This window comes from Salmo salar, chromosome ssa29 (assembly GCF_905237065.1).
Source record: "Salmo salar chromosome ssa29, Ssal_v3.1, whole genome shotgun sequence".
Taxonomy (NCBI): Eukaryota; Metazoa; Chordata; class Actinopteri; order Salmoniformes; family Salmonidae; genus Salmo; species Salmo salar.
In genome coordinates, this window is record NC_059470.1 from 13995669 (window position 1) to 14017161 (window position 21493).

Below are 21493 nucleotides of genomic sequence, written 5' to 3' on the forward strand. Positions count from 1 at the left end.
CATAGACCATAAACCAAAAACCCGGAAATACTAAATCAAACGCCCTTTTACCAAAACACCACCCCGAACCACATAAAACAAATACCCTCTGCCACGTCCTGACCAAACTACAATGACAATTAACCCGTATACTGGCCAGGACGTGACAGAAGATAGTTAAGTAAAAGCTGAAAATAGACAAGGCCTCAAAGTGATAAACAAAAAAGTGCAAATATGTAATTCATTTGAATTAAAACTAATTCAATTGCATGTGTATATGTTTATTATTGATTGTTTGATTACTACAGTTAGAAACTTTAGGAAATAACAGGTGCACTCGTCTAGTAGTGGCACAGTAGGGAAACAAGATGTCAATTGTGATTTCGAATAGGCAAACGGTAGTAAATGTGTCCGTTTTCAATAGTAATTCAAAAGGGTTTATGTAGGAAATGAAAAAGGATAAGGAGCAATTCAGTAGTGACAACACTACACAGACAAATGGCAGTAGTAATTCAAGAGGGATTGAGTTGGCATACAGCAGTAATGTGTAGGCATTACGTGGTAATTCTACATTCAACATGTAGAAATTGTGTAGGTATGTGTAGGTTTTAAGTAGTAGATACCCAACAGCTCAGTAGTTACACAGTAGTCATTAAGGGAGAATTATGTGGAGATTTGAATAAGAAATATGTAGTGTTCACCAGTAGTGAAACGTCCCAATTTATCACTCATTACTACTGAAATTACTACATAACTCACTACTCGTTTACTACACATCTCAATAGCAAATAAGTAGTAATACCAGTTGGTTTTGTGTAGTAGTGAGTAGTAATTCAGTAGTACTTTTTCATGAGGGTTATTACATCTACCCCTGAGTCCAGGTTGACATACTATAACTGCTGAACATAACTGTACATCAGAAAGAAAAGTCATGCAAGTTTTGAAGTAGCCTAGGCAGCTTACATGGACAATTCGGTCTCTCTTTGAGCAGTTGCATTCCTTGCATAGTATCCACACTGACAAGGAGGGAGGAAGAAGAAGAGGGGAGGGAGAGAGGAGTCAACTTCTGCGAGGGGAGGAAACCGACGGATATTTTTCGCCTGAGCGACAAAAGCCGTCAACACTGGAATCAGTGTGCACGATGCATCCTCTAAAGGCAAACCTCGACAAACTGTCAGGGGAGTAAAGCCTTGAAGAACAGCACATCGAATATGCAACTCTTTTGCATTCACTTCTACGCATGAAGTTAATCAGAAGACTCGTAGAAGAACAGTAAGACGATAAAAGAACAATACTAACATAATTTTGGGAAGGGCAACTAACTGTTTTAAGGCGTCATCATCTGTGACCCTGAACATAAAGTGGACTAGTAAATAAATCATTGTAATTGAACAACAGCTAAGTAGCTATTTTCGAGTCCATTTGAATTCTGGGAGGATTATCAAGTAAAAACGTATGATTTTCTTACCCTGTGATGACTAATGACTATGAAGGCGGTGACAGTGCCACGTTTAAGACTGCGTCTGTGATGGGCTGAGCAAGCGAAACTGAAATAATTTTGTTGGTTTTCTACATTGTAACGGTTTTAGAATTATGTCGGAGGTTTCCCCCCATATGCCTACAAGTTAATGATTTATTTGAAATAGTTATTTTACCCGGTTCAGGGTGGGCAATGTTATTCCAAAGTCCATGACTTCATTCCAAAGTCCATGACTTCACTCCAACGTCCCACTCCTTCTCAGAATGCTGGACTGACTGCTGAGGAATGGCATCGGCGATATTCGAGGGGACGTCTCTGGTCAACATGTTTGTCAAGGATTGCTGGGTGAACGGGATCCGGAGACTGATCATAAGTCAGCGAGGAGAGGAAGAAGAATTCTACGAGATCAGAACCGAGTGGTCAGACAGAAACGTTTTGTATTTGCACAGGAGTTATTCAGATTTTGGGAGATTGTTCAAAAGACTGGTTGAATCATTCCCTGAGGACAGAAGAGCTCTCTCCAAGTCCCCGCTTATAGAAGGTTGGTATAGTGTACACCATGCCACTGGACATTGGGTTTAATCAATTGATAAATTAAGTAATTAATGAATAAATTATATGGTCATTTGAAGACAATAGCCACAATACAATTCTGATGTTTTTTTCTACTAATTGGCCTTTTGACCAATCACATAAGATCTTTTCACATCAGCTCTTTTTCATAGCTGATGTGATTGGTCAAAAGACCAATTAGTTAAAAAAAAAAGATCTGCCAATGTTTTGAAGCGTTGAGAACTTTGTCATCCATTATTGTATTCAAATGGGCATTTTTGACAGGTGGGAATTATATGGGCACATCTGATATAGATAGATCAGTTGATACAGTGGCTGTATTATTTACAGTGGATAAATAATGACTAATTGTTGTTTTCATGACCCAGGTAGACACTGTCTGTTTTATAATTGATTGGGTCCACTGTGGAGTGACACATAATATCAGACCTATCAAATAGCTGCTCTTTGGTCTACATGATTCTGGATACTGTTTTAGGTTCTCTGGGAACTCCCTAACATGATTGACTGGAACTTAAGTCAAGAGCAATAGGACTGATTTAACTGGTTATCACTAGGCTATCCTTTATCACTTATCAGCAGCACCTTTTTGGTTGTTTGGTTTTCAGAGCTGGAGGCTATGGGTTAGGTTTATAATAGCACAGGCTAACTGCCAACATTAAAATCATATTGGAAAAGGTTAATGTGTGGATTTGTCAGTGAACGTTTTGGATAAATTAGGTGGTGGTCTATCCATTGCATATTGGCTTTAATAATGTTGAGGTAACGCTGAAAGGCTCAGTTACTCCCCCTATCGAGTGTTTGTGGACCATTTCAATACTGCATTAAATGTTATCAAATGTTTAGGTTGTGATTAGGCTAATCTACTGTATGTCCTGTGTGATTGAATTGCTGACCAGCTTGTTCTGCAATAGAAGCAGATCCTATCCCGTAGTAATGGGTAAAGATAAACAGAACCCTCAGACAGTTGGAAAGGATTGTGACACATGAAAGCCAAACGCACGGCCCTGGGTTGTGTACCTCTTGCTGCCCTGTCTGTCACGATGGTGCCCTGACATTGCCCAGACTGGGTGCTGTCTGGCAGGATGCCCAGTGCATGCCACGTCTATGCCCAGCTAGCACATAATGTTCTGAGAACCATATGTTTCTTAGAGCTTGGTGAGAGCGTGGATCTTCAGCATAACACTTTCTGCAGGTTTCCACATGGTTCTGTTTAAAGTCAAAGTTCAGAGAATGTTAAGAAACAACGTTCTTCTGTGTGAATTTCAGTACTTCAGTCTAACATTTTCTGCAGGTCTGTTGGCCACGCCCCCTTATTGGCCACACCTGATCTTAATGAGTGCTTATTTCCTTTGAAAGGAAGCAGAGCCTGTTTGAATAGACTAAAATGAACAGCTTCGTATGAGTTTAAAAAAAACTAAACATGGCAGGCTAGCTCCATCCTGGTGGCGCAGTGGGCTAATTCCTTGGATAGAGAACAGGATATCATATGTTTGAATCTCACTGATGCCATGCCACAATAAAAAAAATACATGTGTTTGCATGTTTAAAGCATAAGCAAATAAATGTTTATCTGTGCTTGGAGTTGAAAACAGTTATCCAAACTAAGCTAGCAGTGTTATTAAAACTCTTATTGAAACATTCAGTGAAAGGAACCTCCCTGCTATACCTAAAAATGTACATTCCCAGAACAGGCCCCAAAAAATATTTTGTTCTCAGAACGTTTAATGAAACGTTCAGTTTTATCGGTCAGGAACCTTATGGCTTCGTTCCCAGAACCAATGGGAAACCAAAAACATATGTTCCCACAACTTCCAAGGAACCAAATTTGATAGCTGGGTGTTCACCCTGCACAGCCTCTCTGGTACTTCTATTTTGTCTGTGTTCGCTCAGCCTACAGTAAGTGTGTTTTGTAAACTGTCCCCCCACGCCAGCCTTTTTGTGGTGACTGGAAGGCTCTGCTTCCTTCCCATACACCGAAAATAGCTGTCACTGCTGAGGATTGGCTCTTCTCCTTTCTCGGCTGTGTGTGATGCATGATGGGACGAGAGAAACATGGGGCAAAAAAACGACTCACTTTGCACTTCTTCTTTTCCTGGTGTCTCATCGTCCATTCTCATGTCTTGTTGGTTGAGAGACGAATAGAGGGAGATGGGTATTGAAATAGGGACTTCATCCAAGTGTTAGTCCAGTAGTGGTGTCGGTAGAGTTGAATCATGTCAGTGATGGATAGTTGGCCACAGATTAATCCCATTCCATTTCCCCATGCCCTTCTTTTAATTTCCACCCCGGCTCGATATTTTATTTAGATCCGTCTTCTAATTGGCACTCAGATGAAAAGTGGACATAGCTCTAGCTGTCCTTGCTTCCCCTATGCTGTGTTCTTTATTCACACTGTTTCTGGCCCTACTCTTGTTTCTGTGCTGTACCCAGGCAACAAGAGAGGCGTGCAGAACATCTAGGGAACTTTCAGGCTGAGGTCATTGTGGTGAGAGGGTGATACACAGGCCTGGCTGAAGGAGTGGGCCTCCTATATTTAGGCTAGCCCCTACTGTGGTCTGCTTAGGCCTTCATCATCAGTCACCTGACATGTGACCCTGGAGTGGGCATCACAGACAGGAAGTGACGTGCTGGTTCTGCTGGCATGAGAGCCAGTCATGAGGGCACCGCCCAAACATAACTGACTCACACTACACTGGTGACGGAGAGGACAGCCGAGAACTCTGTTTAAAGGTTTAACCAAAGACTTATAATGGAATTTGGTGCTCTGTATCTAATGATCAAACGGCAACACCTTAGGGAACATACTAATCTAACCAGGGAGATGGTGGTTAGATAATGTTGCAGTACGTGACACTACCAAAGGCTATAATGTTGTAGTATCATGCTGACATGGGCTGGTCTGATGTGCTGTAGGATGTTGTTGTGAAATAGCTGTTGATAATGTCTAATAAATGTTGAAATATCATGTGTAAGGATGACGCGGAGGGTCATGCTTCCTGTCATGTTGTCTGTCCTCCTGCCATGGTTGATATGCAAATGACAGCACAAACAGGTATCACATGAAGTAGTTAATTGTGTAACTACACTTTTTCATTACATTGTAAGCCTGTTTAATTACAAAATCTACCACCATAAATGGTTGTAGCTACACTTAAAAAAGCGAGAAAGTAATAATATGCTCGCTACAATGGGCAGGAAAACATGATTTTTGTTGGTAAAGATACTAGCAGTATCTATGCAGTGTTCTTCATTCAACTAAATGTAGGCTATGAACTACTGTTGGCCTATTTCTTGGCTACAGGCAATTCTTTGATGTGCACATGGGAACAGTTTGAATGGCCAGAATGCTGGTAAAGAGGACAATTATTAGACCAATTTGGCCCCATACTTATAGTGTTACACAAGGAGAACAGAAAACACAAGTTTAGTGATTCCCTCTTCAACGAGATTCCAGGAAGTGGAGACAGGAAAAGGACTCTGCCACAGGAAGTGAGGACATGCACTCAGGGAGCCTGGTCGGAACAAACACAGCTGGTTTTAGTTTCAAAATATTTCGTGGCTTATTTTCAGACGACCACCATTTCTATATATTTAGCTTCAACTTCGAAATATAATTCATTGGGAGAGGAATATGTTTAGTGGTTGTGTTCCATTTTTAAATCTGCAACTTTATTTTGGCATTCCACGCCAGCGCTCATGTTGCTCACGTTTCCATATCAAAGGTGAAATCCTGTGGACAGATTTCCAAACATCTGTTTACACAGAAAACAGCGAGGCGGTTTCGAGTTTTGTCTGAGGACCGTTATCTTCATGTTTGTTGCATTTGAGCAACCGCCATGTGTGGCGTAGATTTGTTGCTTTTTCCTTGAGGCTATGCTCCCTGGGTTATTAGGCATGTCTTTCAAATGAAACATCCAATAAAGAAGAGAAGACCATATAATATTCAAAATGGCACACTGTAACTCTACCATGACATAACCAAGAATACTAATCATACGTCTAAGCCTATAATAAAAAATACAATAAACCTCTTATTTGCAGACAAACAAGCACTTATTGGTCGTTATATCTTTTTTTTATAGACTCTTGCTGGTTTGGACAAACCGAGCAGTTTATCTCTTAAAAAGAAGAATAGGATCCTGGAACCTTGTGAGGTACAGCCCTGGGTGGGGGATTCTATGGGTGCCTCTCAAATGGCATCATATTCCCTATACAGTGTGCACTCCTTTTTTTTTTTTTAAACTAAAAACAGCCATTTCATGACCTAATCACTCCTCAAACCCTGAGGCATAATGTCATGACTATGGGCCATTAGAAATGAATGAGATTGTTACATCAGCAGAGCGCTGCCTCACATCCTCTTACGCAGCCCTCTGTCTATCCGAAGGGAGCAGCTCTGTGGCTGCATCGTGCGTACTAGTCACATCACCTCAGTAAGACCTCATCAGTAGTTTTCTGGAGGATCGTCATCATCAACCTCACTATCGTAGTCATCATGACTATGAATGGCCGTACATGATATTTTGGGACTAGTTGGAACTGGAAGGCAGAACTAATGACTAATGCGTCATAGTCACTAGTTTTCACTCGGCATCATTGGATTGTAAAGGCTTAAGTACATATTCACTCACACACCCCCCTGTTTATTATAGGTCCAAACCAACTAAGCGGGCTACTTTCCACTCTTTTTTTTGGACATGTGTTCAGATGTATCCCTTGTACATCTCATACTTTGCCAATGTTAAAGTCCTCATTGCTAGTGCTTATTCCCAAAGTGAAACTCTCCACCCAGCTTCTAAATCTTAAACCTCTCTTATACCTTGCATTGTTAATCCATGTGTCATGCTGCTAAGGTAGATAGGTGTACTGTACGTCTATACTGCAGTTCCCCTATATTCTGCTGTTACCACTTTCAGATTCTGTGCTGCCTATTACCTAGCATTTACTGAAACCATGTTGGCGTTCTTGCTGGTTACCCTATTTGTGACACGTGCAGTTGCATGCTCTTAAAACTGTCCACTTAACTTAAAGAAGTCTATTTGTGTTTCTCTGCACTTGCCATGCCCAGAACAAATATCACAGGAGCATTGTGATTGTGAATATAAAGGTTATCTCATTTAACTGATTGCCACCTTTTTCAACTATATATATTTTTTGGCGACCTTTTTTACATGAGTAAAGTTGAATTGGGCCCTCCTCCCATTTAACCTTTGTTGTGTGTTCTGGCCTGTGGATAGATAATATGCTAGTTGACACAAAGGTCAAAGTAGCTGCCCTATTGTTATGGTGGATGCACAGATAGGATTTACCTCATGTTCTCTCAGTAGGAGAGTTATTTTGGTCTGAAAGCTCAGGCTGTCTCGAAATGATGGCGTGTGGTTTGTCTTGGGAATCAAATCGATTTTAAATGTGTACCTTGTTTGTTACCTGAGAATTTACTTCAGACCTAAGCTTTTCAGTTTTGTGAGATTAATACAATAAAAAAAGTGGTAATAACCTTTGATTCTGCGTTATGTTTGTGTCATTTTGTGTTTAGGTCTGGTTAAGATTAAAGAGGCCAATGACATTGAGCTGAAACTAAATGAGGTGGAGAAGCTACTGAAGAATGCCATCAACATGCCATGGAAGGTGGGTCACTACAAGTCTAGTACTGCCCTCTGTACACATTGGATTTGATTAACATGTATGCAAACCTATTCATTTATACACCTTACAACATTTGACTCAGATTAATTATAATGCATTGTGTATGGTTCTCATAAATAGAGCCCATGCTCATACTATCTGTACTGTCTGTCTCCACAGTATTCTAGGTCAGAGGTGGTGTTGACATTCTTTGAGCGATCACCGCTGGACCAAGTGCTGAAGAATGACAACGTCCACAAGATCCAGCCATGCTTCCAGAGTCCATACAAGATATCAGGTATTGATTCGTGGTGAAACACAGGGAAAACACTCTGCTTTCTTCCCAGTATTAACTGGGGCTCCCGAGTGGCGCAGCTGTCTAAGGCACTGCATCTCAGTGCTAGAGGCGTCACTACAGACCCAGGTTTGATTCCAGGCTGTATCACAACCGGCCATGACGGGTAGGCTGTCATTGTAAATAAGAATTTGTTCTTAACTGACTTGCCTAGTTAAATAAAATAAAAAATGAAGTAACTTTCCTTTTAACCACCCAAACAACCTATGCAATTCGACAACTACAGCATGCCCCACTTGACATCCGAACCAGGAAACCTCTGAGTAATGGTTAATATAGGATCAGATAAGCTGGAATTGTATTGTCATTTTTCACAGAAATGTGTCTTGCGTTATAAAGAATTCCTTACAGAACATATAAACAACAGACAAAACATGGGGTAGACTGTTCATGTCCTAAATTGTAGAATGTGTTATGTGCCCTACAGAGATCATGCGTTCCAATGGCTTCTGTCTGGCCAACACTGAGACAATCGTGTTTGATGAGAGTCTGCCACAAGACGAAGAGAGACCCTCATCCACTGACTCTGCTGCTGGCTCTGCAGAACACCTGTAAGTAACACATGACTTTACGACTTCTTTTACCTGTTAGAATCACCTTACCAGTCAGTATCAATGTCATTGTGTATTGAGACAAATGGGCATTTCTTCAACCTCATAACAAAGGTGAAATTGTGTGTGCGGGAGTTATTTTTATATTTGTAATATAATGTTGACTTTGGACTGTAACTCCCTGCACCACAAAACCAGAGAAGCATGGCAGTATCACGCGTTTTCTTCTTCAACCTCAGTCATTCTGGTTTTCTCCTGAATTTAGGCCTATTTTATTATACAAACATGATATATCCTGTTACTTTTTGTACAGTTCACATTCTCTTTACTACACAAACACTTACAGGGACACACACACCGACAGGGACCTTTTTAGGATCACAAGCGTTTGTGTGTGCCCTTTTGAGTATGTGAGTACCATGCATTCCTTGAATTTCAAAGCGGTTCCAGGGTCCCCCTCCTCAGGAAGTGTCTCAGTGCACCTCTTCCTTCCCTGGGTGGGGTTTGAGGAGGGAAGCTAGGGAGGGGCCTTTACTCAGTCTCCACAACAAAATACTTTTCACCAAATATTACAATGCGGAAATGTCATATTGCTCAAGTGATACCAAGATGGCGTAGCAGTCAGACTTCTGTTGTCTTGTCCCGTCCCATGTACGAACTGTTAATTGTGAATTGACTGTGCCTTTAAACAGCTTGGAAAATTCCAGAAAATTATGTCATGGCTTTAGAAGCTTCTGTTAGGCTAATTGACATCATTTGATTCAATTGGAGGTGTACCTGTGGATTTATTTCAAGGCCTACCTTCAAACTCAGTGCCTCTTTGCTTGACATCATGGGAAAATCAAAAGAAATCAGGCAAGACCTCCACAAGTCTGGTTCATCCTTGGGAGCAATTTCCAAACGCCTGAAGGTACCGCGTTCATCTGTACAAACAATAGTACACAAGTATTAACACCATGGGACCACGCAGCCGTGATACCGCTCAGGAAGGAGACGCGTTCTGTCTCCTAGAGATGAACATACTTTGGTGCGAAAAGTGCAAATCAATCCCAGAACAACAGCAAAGGACCTTGTGAAGATGCTGGGGGAACAGGTACAAAAGTATCTATATCCACAGTAAAACAAGTCCTATATTGACAACCTGAAAGACCGCTCAGCAAGGAAGAAGCCACTGCTCCAAAACCGCCATAAAAAAAACAGACTACGGTTTGCAGCTGCACATGGGGACAAAGATTGTACTTTTTGGAGAAATGTCCTCTGGTCTGATGAAACAAAAATAGAACTGTTTGGCCATAATGACCATCGTTATGTTTGGAGGAAAAAGGGGGAGGCTAGCAAGCCAAAGAACACCATCCCAACCGTGAAGCACAGGAGTGGCAGCATCATGTTGTGGGGGTGCTTTGCTGCAGGAGGGACTGGTGCACTTCACAAAATAGATGGCATCATGAGGACGGAAAATTACGTGGATACATTGAAGCAACATCTCAAGACATCAGTCAGGAAGTTAACACTTGGTCGCAAATGGGTCTTCCAAATGTTCAATGACCCCAAGCATACTTCCAAAGTTATGGCTTAAGGACATCAAAGTCAAGGTATTGGAGGGGCCATCACACCTGACCTCATCCTATAGAAAATTTGTGGGTAGAATTGAAAAAGCGTGTGCGAGCAAGGAGGCCTACAAACCTGACTCAGTTACACCAGCTCTGTCAGGAGGAATGGGCCAAAATTCACCCAACTTATTGTGGGAAGCTTGTGGAAGGCTACCCGAAATGTTTGACCCAAGTTAAACAATTTAAAGGCATTGCTACTGAATACGAATTGAGTGACTGTAAACTTCTGACCCACTGGGAATGTGATGAAAGAAATAAAAGCTGAAATAAATAATTCTCTCTACTATTATTCTGACATTTCACATTCTTAAAATAAAGTGGTGATCCTAGCTGACCTAAGACAGGGATTTTGTTACATGGATTAAATGTCAGGAATTGTGAAACTGAGTTTAAATGTATTTGGCTAAGGTGTATGTAAACTTCAGACTTTAACTGAACCTTCTCACTTGGAACCTTCTCACCTGGGTCATCGTAGCTAGCTAGCTGCAATCCGAGTGACTACTTCTGGCTAACATCTCTGTCCCGAAGCAAGCACCAATTAGCCTGGAGCTAGGCCAATCTCCCGGCTAGCTGAAGAGGTCCATCAGCCACTCCTGACCCCCTTTTACTGCTGCTACAGGGTACGGAACCCCGCCGATTCTTCACGACTGGACTACCGACGTAATCTGCTCGAGGGGGTGACTCAACTGGCTCCTAAGTCGTGACGTCCCCTGAATGCCATCTGCTAGCCTGCTATCCGCGGCCCGCTAGCTGTCTAGACCATATTGGACTGTTGGCTAATAGGTACATCGGCCAATTTCTTGTACCACTATTCCTATTTTGCCAATCGGCCTGGGCCCCTTTTACCACACGAAGCCCTGCTTATCCATCACGACTGGACTACCGACGTAATCTGCCCGAGGGTCTTTTTTCCAACGGGCCCCTTCGTCGCGACGTCCCCTGAATGCCCATCTGCTAGCCGTGGCCCACTAGCTGTCTAGAGCATATTGCACTGTTAGCTGAATAGATCCATTTGCCAATTGGACTAGACCCCTCTGATACACGGAACCCTACTAATCCATCACGACTGGTCTATCGATGGAACCGCACGAGGAGGCTAAAACAGACTTTCCTCCGTCGCGACGTCCCTCTAAGACCCTTCGGCTAGCTTGCTAGCCCCGGCCTACTAGCAGTCTGAATCGCCGTGTCTCCAGCCAGCCCAACCAGTCACTGGACCCTTAAGATCACTCGGCTATGCATGCCTCTCCCTAATATCAATATGATATGCCTTGTCCATCACTGTTCTGGTTAGCGATTATTGTTTTATTTCACTGTAGAGCCTCTAGCCCTGCTCAATATGCCTTAACCAACCATTTAGTTCCATCTCCCACATATGCAATGACATCACCTGGTTTAAATGTTTCTAGAGACAATATCTGTCTCATCACTCAATGCCTAGGTTTACCTCCAATGTACTCACATCCTACCAAACCTTTGTCTGTACATTATGCCTTGAATCTATTCTATCGCACCCAGAAACCTACTCCTTTAACTCTCTGTTCCGAACGTACGAGACGACCAGTTCTTATAGCCTTTAGCCGTACCCTTAGCCTACTTCTCCTTTGTTCCTCTGGTGACGTAGAGGTTAATCCAGGACCTGCAGTGCCTAGCTCCACTCCTATTCCCCAGGTGCTCTCATTTATTGACTTATGTAACCGTAAAAGCCTTGGTTTCATGCATGTTAACATTAGAAGCCTCCTCCCTAAGTTTATTTTATTCACTGCTTTAGCACACTCTGCCAACCCAGATGTCTTAGCCATGTCTGAATCCTGGCTTAGGAAGACCACCAAAAACCCTAAAACTTCCATCCCAAACTATAATATTTTCCGCCAAGATAGAACTGCCAAAGGGGGCAGAGTTGCAATCTACTGCAGAGATACCCTGCAGAGTTCTGTCTTTTAAAAATCCACCTTTCCAGAAACAAGTCTCTCACCCTTGCAGCTTGCTATAGACCCCCCTCTGCCCCCAGCTGTGACCTGGACACCATATGTGAATTGATTGCCCCCCCATCTATCTTCAGAGCTCATGCTGTTAGGTGACCTAAACTGGGACATGCTTAACACCCAGGCCATCCTACAATCTAAGCTTGATGCCCTCAATCTCACACAAATTATCAATGAACCTACCAGGTACAACCCCAAATCCGTAAACATGGGCACCCTCATAGATATAATCCTAACCAACCTGCCCTCCAAATACACCTCTGCTGTTTTCAACCAAGATCTCAGCGAACTGCCTCATTGCCTGCATCCGTAATGGGTCTGTGGTCAAATGACCACCCCTCACTGTAGAAAGCTCCCTAAAACACTTCAGCGAGCAGGCCTTTATAATCGACCTGGCCGGGGTATCCTGGAATGATACTGACCTCATCCCGTCAGTAGAGGATGCCTGGTTATTCTTTAAAAGTGCCCCCCTCACCATCTTAAATTAGCATGCTCCATTAAAAAAATTGGAACCAGGAACAGATATAGCCCATGGTTCACTCCAGACCCGACTGCCCTTGACCAGCACAAAAACATCCTGTGGCATACTGCATTAGCATCGAATAGCCCCCGTGATATGCAACTTTTCAGGGAAGTTAGGAACCAATATACGCAGGCAGTTAGGAAAGCTAAGGCTAGCTTTTTCAAACAGAAATTTGCATCCTGTAGCACAAACTCAAAAAGGTTCTGGGACACTGTAAAGTCCATGCAGAATAAGAGCACCTCCTCCCAGCTGCCCACTGCACTGAGGCTATGAAACACTGTCACCACCGATAAATCCACTATAATTGAGAATTTCAATAAGCATTTTTCTACGGCTGGCCATGCTTTCCACCTGGCTACCCCTATCCCGGTCAACTGCCCGGCACCCCCCACAGCAACTCGCCCAAGCCTCCCCCATTTCTCCTTCACCCAAATCCAGATAGCTGATGTTCTGAAAGAGTTGCAAAATCTGGACCCCCTACAAATCAGCTGGGCTAGACAATCTCTACCCTCTCTTTCTAAAATGATCTGCCGAAATTGTTGCAACCCCTATTACTAGCCTGTTCAACCTCTCTTTCGTATCGTCTGAGATTCCCAAAGATTGGAAAGCTGTCGCGATCATCTCCCTCTTCAAAGGGAGAGACACTCTAGACTCATACTGCTACAGACCTATATCTATCCTACCCTGCCTTTCTAAGGTCTTTGAAAGCAAAGTTAACAAACAGATTACCAACCATGTCGAATCTTGCCGTACCTTCTCCACTATGCAATCTGGTTTCAGAGCTGGTCATGGGTGCACCTCAGCCACGCTCAAGGTCCTAAACGATATCATAACCGCCATCGATAAGAGACATTACTGTGCAGACGTATTCATCGACCTGGCCAAGGCTTTCGACTCTGTCAGTCACCACATTCTTATCGGCAGACTAAACAGCCTTGGTTTCTCAAATGACTGCCTCGCCTGGTTCACCAACTACTTCTCAGATAGAGTTCAGTGTGTCAAATCGGAGGGCCTGTTGTCTGGACCTCTGGCAGTCTCTATGGGGGTGCCACAGGGTTCAATTCTCGGGCCGAATCTCTTCTCTGTATACATCAATAATGTCGCTCTTGCTGCTGATGATTCTCTGATACACCTCTACGCAGACGACACCATTCTAGCCCTTCTTTAGACACTGTGTTAACTAACCTCCAGACGAGCTTCAATGCCATTACAACTCTCCTTCCATTGCCTCCAACTGCTCTTAAATGACTTCGGCGATATCATTTACAAAATAGCATCCAACACTCTACTCAACCAATTGGATGCAGTCTATCACAGTGCCATCCATTTTGTCACCAAAGCCCCATATACTACCCACCATTGCGACCTGTACACTCTCGTTGGCTGGCCCTCGCTTCATACTCATCGCCAAACCCACTGGCTCCAGGTCATTTACCGGTCTCTGCTAGGTAAAGCCCTGCCTTATCTTAGCTCACTGGCTACCATAGCTACACCCACCCGTAGCCCGCACTCCAGCAGGTATATTTCACTGGTCATCCCCAAAGCCAACACTTCCTTTGGCCTCCTTTCCTTCCAGTTCTCTGCTGCCAATGACTGGAACGAATTGCAAAAATCACTGAAGCTGGAGTCTTATATCTCCCTCTCTGAGTTTAAGCATCAGCTGTCTGAGCAGCTTACCGATCGATCACTGTACATGTACACAGCCAATCTGTAAATAGCACACACAACTACCTCATCCCCATATTGTTACTTATCCTCTTGCACTTTTATACCCCAGTATCTCTATTCTCTACTTGCACATCTGTCACTCCAGTGTTAATGCTAAATTGTAATTATTTGGCCGCTATGGCCTATTTATTGCCTTACCTCCCTACTCTTCTACATTTGCACACACTGTACATTGATTTTTCTATTGTGTTATTGACTCTACGTTGTTTATGTGTAACTCTGTTGTTTTTGTCGCACTGCTTTGCTTTATCTTGGCCAGCTCGCAGATGTAAATGAGAACTTTTTCTCAACTGGCCTACCTGGTTAAATAAATAAAAAAGTGAATGTTACACAAGTGCATGATCATATCATACAAGACAATCTTACCTATAGTTAGAATTCATCACAGCAGTGGGATGGTGATGCTATTCTAAATAAAGGAATGTAGGCAGGATTGGAAGATAATTTCATGATGTTGTATAGTGCTTTGCTGTTTGGATTCAGTATATTGAACATATGTTTTAGTAAATTCTGTGTCTTAGTATGGGTTGACCACTTGGTCCATTCCTACTGGGCACGGACATCAATTCAACATCTATTCCACATTGATTTAACGTAATTGAATTAATAGGACGTGGAAACAACTATGATTCAACCAGTGTGTGCCCAGTGAGTTGAGTGATACCCATGTCTGGCGTTTTCCTCTCTTAGGTACGAGGATGGCAGGGAGTTCCTGACGGTGGAACCAGACATCAGTGATGATGACTCAGATGCCTACGTCACAAACCTGTCTTACTACCATCTGGTCCCCTTTGAGACGGACATCCTGGAATGAGGAGCCAAAATGGCTGACGGTTAACATCACTGCCTGCTCAGATGCTGTCAGAAACCAACCCACATCACGTGACCTAGCTGTGGACAGCTCTGTCCAGCATGTTGGCCACAAATGTTTCAGTAGCTGTACAACTGCACCGATTAACTTTGCTACTGCTGCTTATAGGCCAACGTTTGTCATGGCAGCTTTCTCTGTCGAATCGGAGAGCAGATCCTGGGGTTCAGTGGCTGTATGGACAGACAGACTGTAGTATTACTCACAGAAAGATTGTATAGAGAGAGATTTAATATCACTGGCTTACAAAGTCCAATGTCTGTGATATCACCAGTGTGCCTCATCCTCTATCCTCAAGTTGATGTCTCAAGATGGGGTTATAAGGAGATTGCCCATTTCTTGCTCATCAAACTGCTTCCTGTGTCTCTCCTCTACAATGGTGCGTTATGGTTTTCTGTGGGATTGAACTTGGTGTACTCCATAGAACTGTGTTCAGTATCAGCCTTAAACGGCAGTGTTGTCATTACAACCAGTATTATGAAAGATTGTTGTTTTATGTGGAGTGATAGCTTGATTTTTCTAATTGGGATTGAATGGGAAATTAACTTTCTTTTGGTTCAATGTGACTTTTCCTCACCAAACCTATTGTTAGGACGACAGGTTAGGGGTGTTATTGTATTCAAAACATCAAATCGGAACACTACATCACTGTATGAATGACAGTACCAGATTGGTTTGAGTAGCAAAAATGTAACAGTTGAGTAATCATCTAGGGGATTTGTTATCATGTGCATTGTGTACGCAAGCAGTGTTTTGCTGGTTCAAGCAAGGCCATGTCAGACCCTGTATTATGCTGTATAGGCTACTGTAGTTCCACAACTCAGTCCAACAGCTGACTATAGTCTCTGTGTGGGAGTTGGCAGCGTAGCCAGCCACTGGAGGAACAAATCTTCTCTGTTTCTAAAGAAAACAAATGACAATGTTGTGTGGAAAACCACTATAAGGGAATTTAGGCCAACACTGGATTTTCCTCTTCCTGTTGTTCGACAAATAAACACCAGTTTAACCACAGCCACAACGTGATTTTTCCCAATATCACTAAATAAGACATCATTTGACACCAAACATGTGGGAATGGCACATTTGAAAATATGGCATGCCCCAACATTGTTTCTGTCCACATTTCAAGTCAAATTAAAGATTAAAAAAACAAAATAATTGACTCCGCATTTGTTTCCATTGAAGGTTTTCCAGCTGTCTGCACATTCAGCAGTCCTGTAGTGGTAACTTGTTTAGTCGCTCACACGTGTCCCTGTCTCCCTACAGAAGTGAGTCTAGTTTTTCTCTATGTGTGAAGCTGCAGCAGCATTGAGCCCTCTGGCTACTGGGTAGGTAGCTACGTAGCTAGCTAGCTGTCTGTCTTCCTCTGCTCTGTATTGTTCTGTAGCCACAGGGGTTTGCCCTCCCCTGAATCCACAGGCGCTGAACATTCTGAAACTTGGCACATGGGGCCTTTACCCAACCCTAAACTCCCCTCCCCTAGTTAGCAACACAGTCATGCCCATTGCTCAGCCCGTGAGAAAAACCCAGGTCTTAATCAACATGTGAAACTATCCCACTTTTTTTCTCTTCCTGCTTTCTTCTCTATTTTCCCAGAGGCAGAGAGCCTAAAGAGGAGGAAAAAGCACATATTTTTGGGCACTGGAGGTGGTTTTGTTGACTGGCTGCATTGGAGAAATGGCACCACATCCTTCTTAATGCTCCCATGGGAGAGAAGGAAAATCCCACCACTAGCAACTCTATGCTGAAATAAGGAACTGGACTATTTAAAAGGAAAATTATGTATGGAACAGTTGATTGTATTCATTTCTGTTCCGAGTCAGTCTAGACAGTAGACATTGATTCGTGAAGGACCTTGTGCAGTGTGCATGCATCCATCAGTCATGGCTAAACGGTACTCAACCAATCCTGCGTGTTCTCAGGATTACCCAACCAAACTCCAGTACTCTGGTCTCTCCGCCACACTCTTTGAACACACCAGTATGACAAGTTCAATGTCAGACATCGGTGTGATCATTTCGAAGATGATGCTTTTTGTTTTGTTTTATGACAATGATATTAGAATTTAATATAATGTTAAAGAGGTTATTTATTTTTATAGTCCAAATGTTTGACAGACTGGCTGTCATATCGCTAAGCTAACCGTGACCCGCCTTGAAAACCTTGTTGATATGCTTACGGCCAGTGAGACATATCTTGAAACATACTGTATCTGCTCAGTATTAATTATATTAATCTAGAGTCTAAATCCTGTCTGGAGGGGGGCTCTAAACTAACATATGGAATTGTTATAAGATGGTCATAACAAGGATTATTAGCTATTTAACCCCCCCCCCCCCCCAAAAAAAAATATTGGATGAAACATTGAATTTGGCATTAGGCCTACTGTTATTAACCAATAGAAACGTGTTGAATAACAGTTCATTATGAAGTGTCTGTCCAATATCTGAGAGATATAAGAAAGACCAGGGAACTATTTTTAAAAAAAGTGTTTATCCCCTTATTTTAGGCACTAAACTATCTCCATATATACTTCAATATACACTGCTCAAAAAAATAAAGGGAACACTTAAACAACACAATGTAACTCCAAGTCAATCACACTTCTGTGAAATCAAACTGTCCACTTAGGAAGCAACACTGATTGACAAATTTCACATGCTGTTGTGCAAATGGAATAGACAACAGGTGGAAATTATAGGCAATTAGCAAGACACTCCCAATAAAGGAGTGGTTCTGCAGGTGGGGACCACAGACCACTTCTCAGTTCCTATGCTTCCTGGCTGATGTTTTGGTCACGTTTGAATGCTGGCGGTGCTTTCACTCTAGTGGTAGCATGAGACGGAGTCTACAACCCACACAAGTGGCTCAGGTAGTGCAGCTCATCCAGGATGGCACATCAATGCGAGCTGTGGCAAGAAGGTTTGCTGTGTCTGTCAGCGTAGTGTCCAGAGCATGGAGGCGCTACCAGGAGACAGGCCAGTACATCAGGAGACGTGGAGGAGGCCGTAGGAGGGCAACAACCCAGCAGCAGGACCGCTACCTCCGCCTTTGTGCAAGGAGGAGCAGGAGAAGCACTGCCAGAGCCCTGCAAAATGACCTCCAGCAGGCCACAAATGTGCATGTGTCTGCTCAAACGGTCAGAAACAGACTCCATGAGGGTGGTATGAGGGCCCGACGTCCACAGGTGGGGGTTGTGCTTACAGCCCAACACCGTGCAGGACGTTTGGCATTTGCCAGAGAACACCAAGATTGGCAAATTCGCCACTGGCGCCCTGTGCTCTTCACAGATGAAAGCAGGTTCACACTGAGCACGTGACAGAGTCTGGAGACGCCGAGGAGAACGTTCTGCTGCCTGCAACATCCTCCAGCATGACCGGTTTGGCGGTGGGTCAGTCATGGTGTGGGGTGGCATTTCTTTGGGGGGCCGCACAGCCCTCCATGTGCTCGCCAGAGGTAGCCTGACTGACATTAGGTACCGAGATGAGATCCTCAGACCCCTTGTGAGACCATATGCTGGTGCGGTTGGCCCTGGGTTCTTCCTAATGCAAGACAATGCTAGACCTCATGTGGCTGGAGTGTGTCAGCAGTTCCTGCAAGAGGAAGGCATTGATGCTATGGACCGGCCCGCCCGTTCCCCAGACCTGAATTCAATTGAGCACATCTGGGACATCATGTCTCGCTCCATCCACCAACGCCACGTTGCACCACAGACTGTCCAGGAGTTGGCGGATGCTTTAGTCCAGATCTGGGAGGAGATCCCTCAGGAGACCATCCGCCACCTCTTCAGGAGCATGCCCAGGCGTTGTAGGGAGGTCATACAGGCACGTGGAGGTCACACACACTACTGAGCCTCATTTTGACTTGTTTTAAGGACATTACATCAAAGTTGGATCAGCCTGTAGTGTGGTTTTCCACTTTAATTTTGAGTGTGACTCCAAATCCAGACCTCCATGGGTTAATAAATTGGATTTCCATTGATTATTTTTGTGTGATTTTTTTTGTCAGCACATTCAACTATGTAAAGAAAAAAGAATTTAATAAGATTATTTATTTCATTCAGATCTAGGATGTGTTGTTTAAGTGTTCCCTTTATTTTTTTGAGCAGTATATTATTTTAACTGGTACCGGGACCTTCAGATGAGTCTTGTGAGGCTTGTTGGCGTCCTAGAGCAAAACGGAGAACATAGTCATGTTTGTGAGAGCCTCAGCTTTCCACAGAGGGACGACCGTTCCGGACGCTACAGACAGAAGTTGGCATGAGAGGCTATACTGACTTCAGACGAGTCTTGTGAGGCTGGTGGGAATGGTAGAGCAAAACAGAGAACATTGTCGTGTTCGTAAGAGTCATCTTTCAATAGTTTGTAGGCCAAACGGTTCGGACGCTACAGATGTTTTCGTGAGGAGACCGATTTTCGGGATGTCTCATGGTTTGACAAACACTGTGCTAGCTCTGCCACCTTTTACCACAGATGCGGATGGGTGATATCGGCAGATACGATGGATTGAGATGCAGCCCACGCAAAAAAAATATCTCTAGCTTAAACAGACAGATTTTTTATTTTTTTTGTATAATGTTAATTAGATTTCCGCAGGAGTGCGGACATATTAAACCAAGGGTTAATACTTATTTATAATCATTCATTCTGCCTATGATTGGTAGGCTATGTAACAATTATATTACATTTTTATAATAAAAATGTTTATAATAAAAATTACCTTGACAGTTACTGTTTCATAATTGATCATTGTGGCAATATCTGAGAGTTATACCTCAATGGAAGAATGGAAAAGCAACAGATACTGCAAATCAAGGCGTACATCTTCAGGATGTGTGAAACAGAGCCATCTTGTGGTAGGTATCAGAATTACACACACAATCAGAATCTATTTAATTCCATGGATGTACATTGTTTGTCTACAAAGACTCCTATGACAACAAAACATAAATAATGGAGTAATAAAACCTTATATTTTAGGTTATATGATACAACCATAGAGAATGATAGAGGTACCTAGTGGCCAAAAGGCTGTATTAGCATGGGCAGTGCCATTGAGGGCTTCCATAATTTTAATGTAAACTGTCTGGGGCTTCCAACTTCATTGGCTGATCGCTCCTGGTGAACCTGTTGGCGTCATGTCCAACCGAGTCATCAGGAGGGATCAGCCAATCGTGAAGAAGAAAATTGATTACTTCAAAATGGAGATAGCCTGTCACAGATACAAAGATGAGTCCTCTCTCTCTGGGTAAAACAGTTATAAACTCTCAGGAGCCGATTCCGATTTCTTAAATGCATGCCTTTCCTACACACTTCTCAGTAGTTGGTATGCAGACTTACCTCATGCAGGTGCATGGTTTCATTGCATGCACTGAATTCATTTAATTCAATGGTGGAAACCCTCCCACTTGCTGGCCAACAGATTTTCTTGTAGATTTTTCCTTCAATAGGGTTTTCAGTACATTTATCTTAAGCCAACCCTTTATATACGGTGTACCTTTAAACCTTTAATTACAATTTTGTCAACCGACTTGGGTTCAGAATATAGGTCCAATGAAAGAAAGCCATTAAATATGTGTCCCAGTTTCAGCAGCAACTGGTGGATAAAAAAATATTCTGATCTTGTAGATAATATAGACACATTAAGGTTTGGAAAGTATGTATGAATCATTCAGAATGCCTTTATGCACAAAATATATTGCTGAATCAGAAATAAAGTGGTTTGATTCATCCTGAATGTTGTCATATTCAAGTTCAATCCATAAAATATTGGAAGGTGGAATAAAGTGTACAATAGGGGTTGAACAATAGTCCTATAAATCTACTCTAATCTTCACTAATCATGGAACTGTATGACAATGGTCCAGTCGTCGTGAACCGTACGGCAGGCTCCAAGTTTAACCTGCTACATGTGGTCTGAGTTCCATAGTGATTCAAATAGGCTACATGTCCCAAATGATTGCACAACGTTAGCCTAATATGTTCCACTAATGCTAACGACCCTCAGAACAACTTCACGGACATGACAGAGGAAAGAAACACAAATGAAATGGACTGATTCAAAATGTATGCTACAAATTTAAGAAAACAAACACTAAAGTAACAGATATAAATGTATGTGGGTATTACTGGCGATGGCTCCCAACAGTGGTTAATATTTTACATGATGCAAATTGTCAAATAAAAAGGAGAAAAGCCTGGGCATATAATTAAAACG

The 21493-nt window shown here is 42.8% G+C and overlaps 1 protein-coding gene across 1 annotated transcript; it reads left to right on the forward strand.

The window, feature by feature from the left end:
- Positions 1-1043: 1043 nt before the first annotated feature.
- pxdc1b (PX domain containing 1b) lies at positions 1044-16439 on the forward strand. Its single transcript, XM_014180930.2, has 6 exons — positions 1044-1251; positions 1722-2000; positions 7572-7663; positions 7841-7958; positions 8443-8566; positions 15100-16439. Exons 2-6 carry the CDS (start codon positions 1745-1747, stop codon positions 15221-15223), a joined length of 714 nt encoding a protein of 237 aa, XP_014036405.1. The 5' UTR covers positions 1044-1251; positions 1722-1744; the 3' UTR covers positions 15224-16439.
- The last annotated feature ends 5054 nt before the right edge of the window (positions 16440-21493 follow it).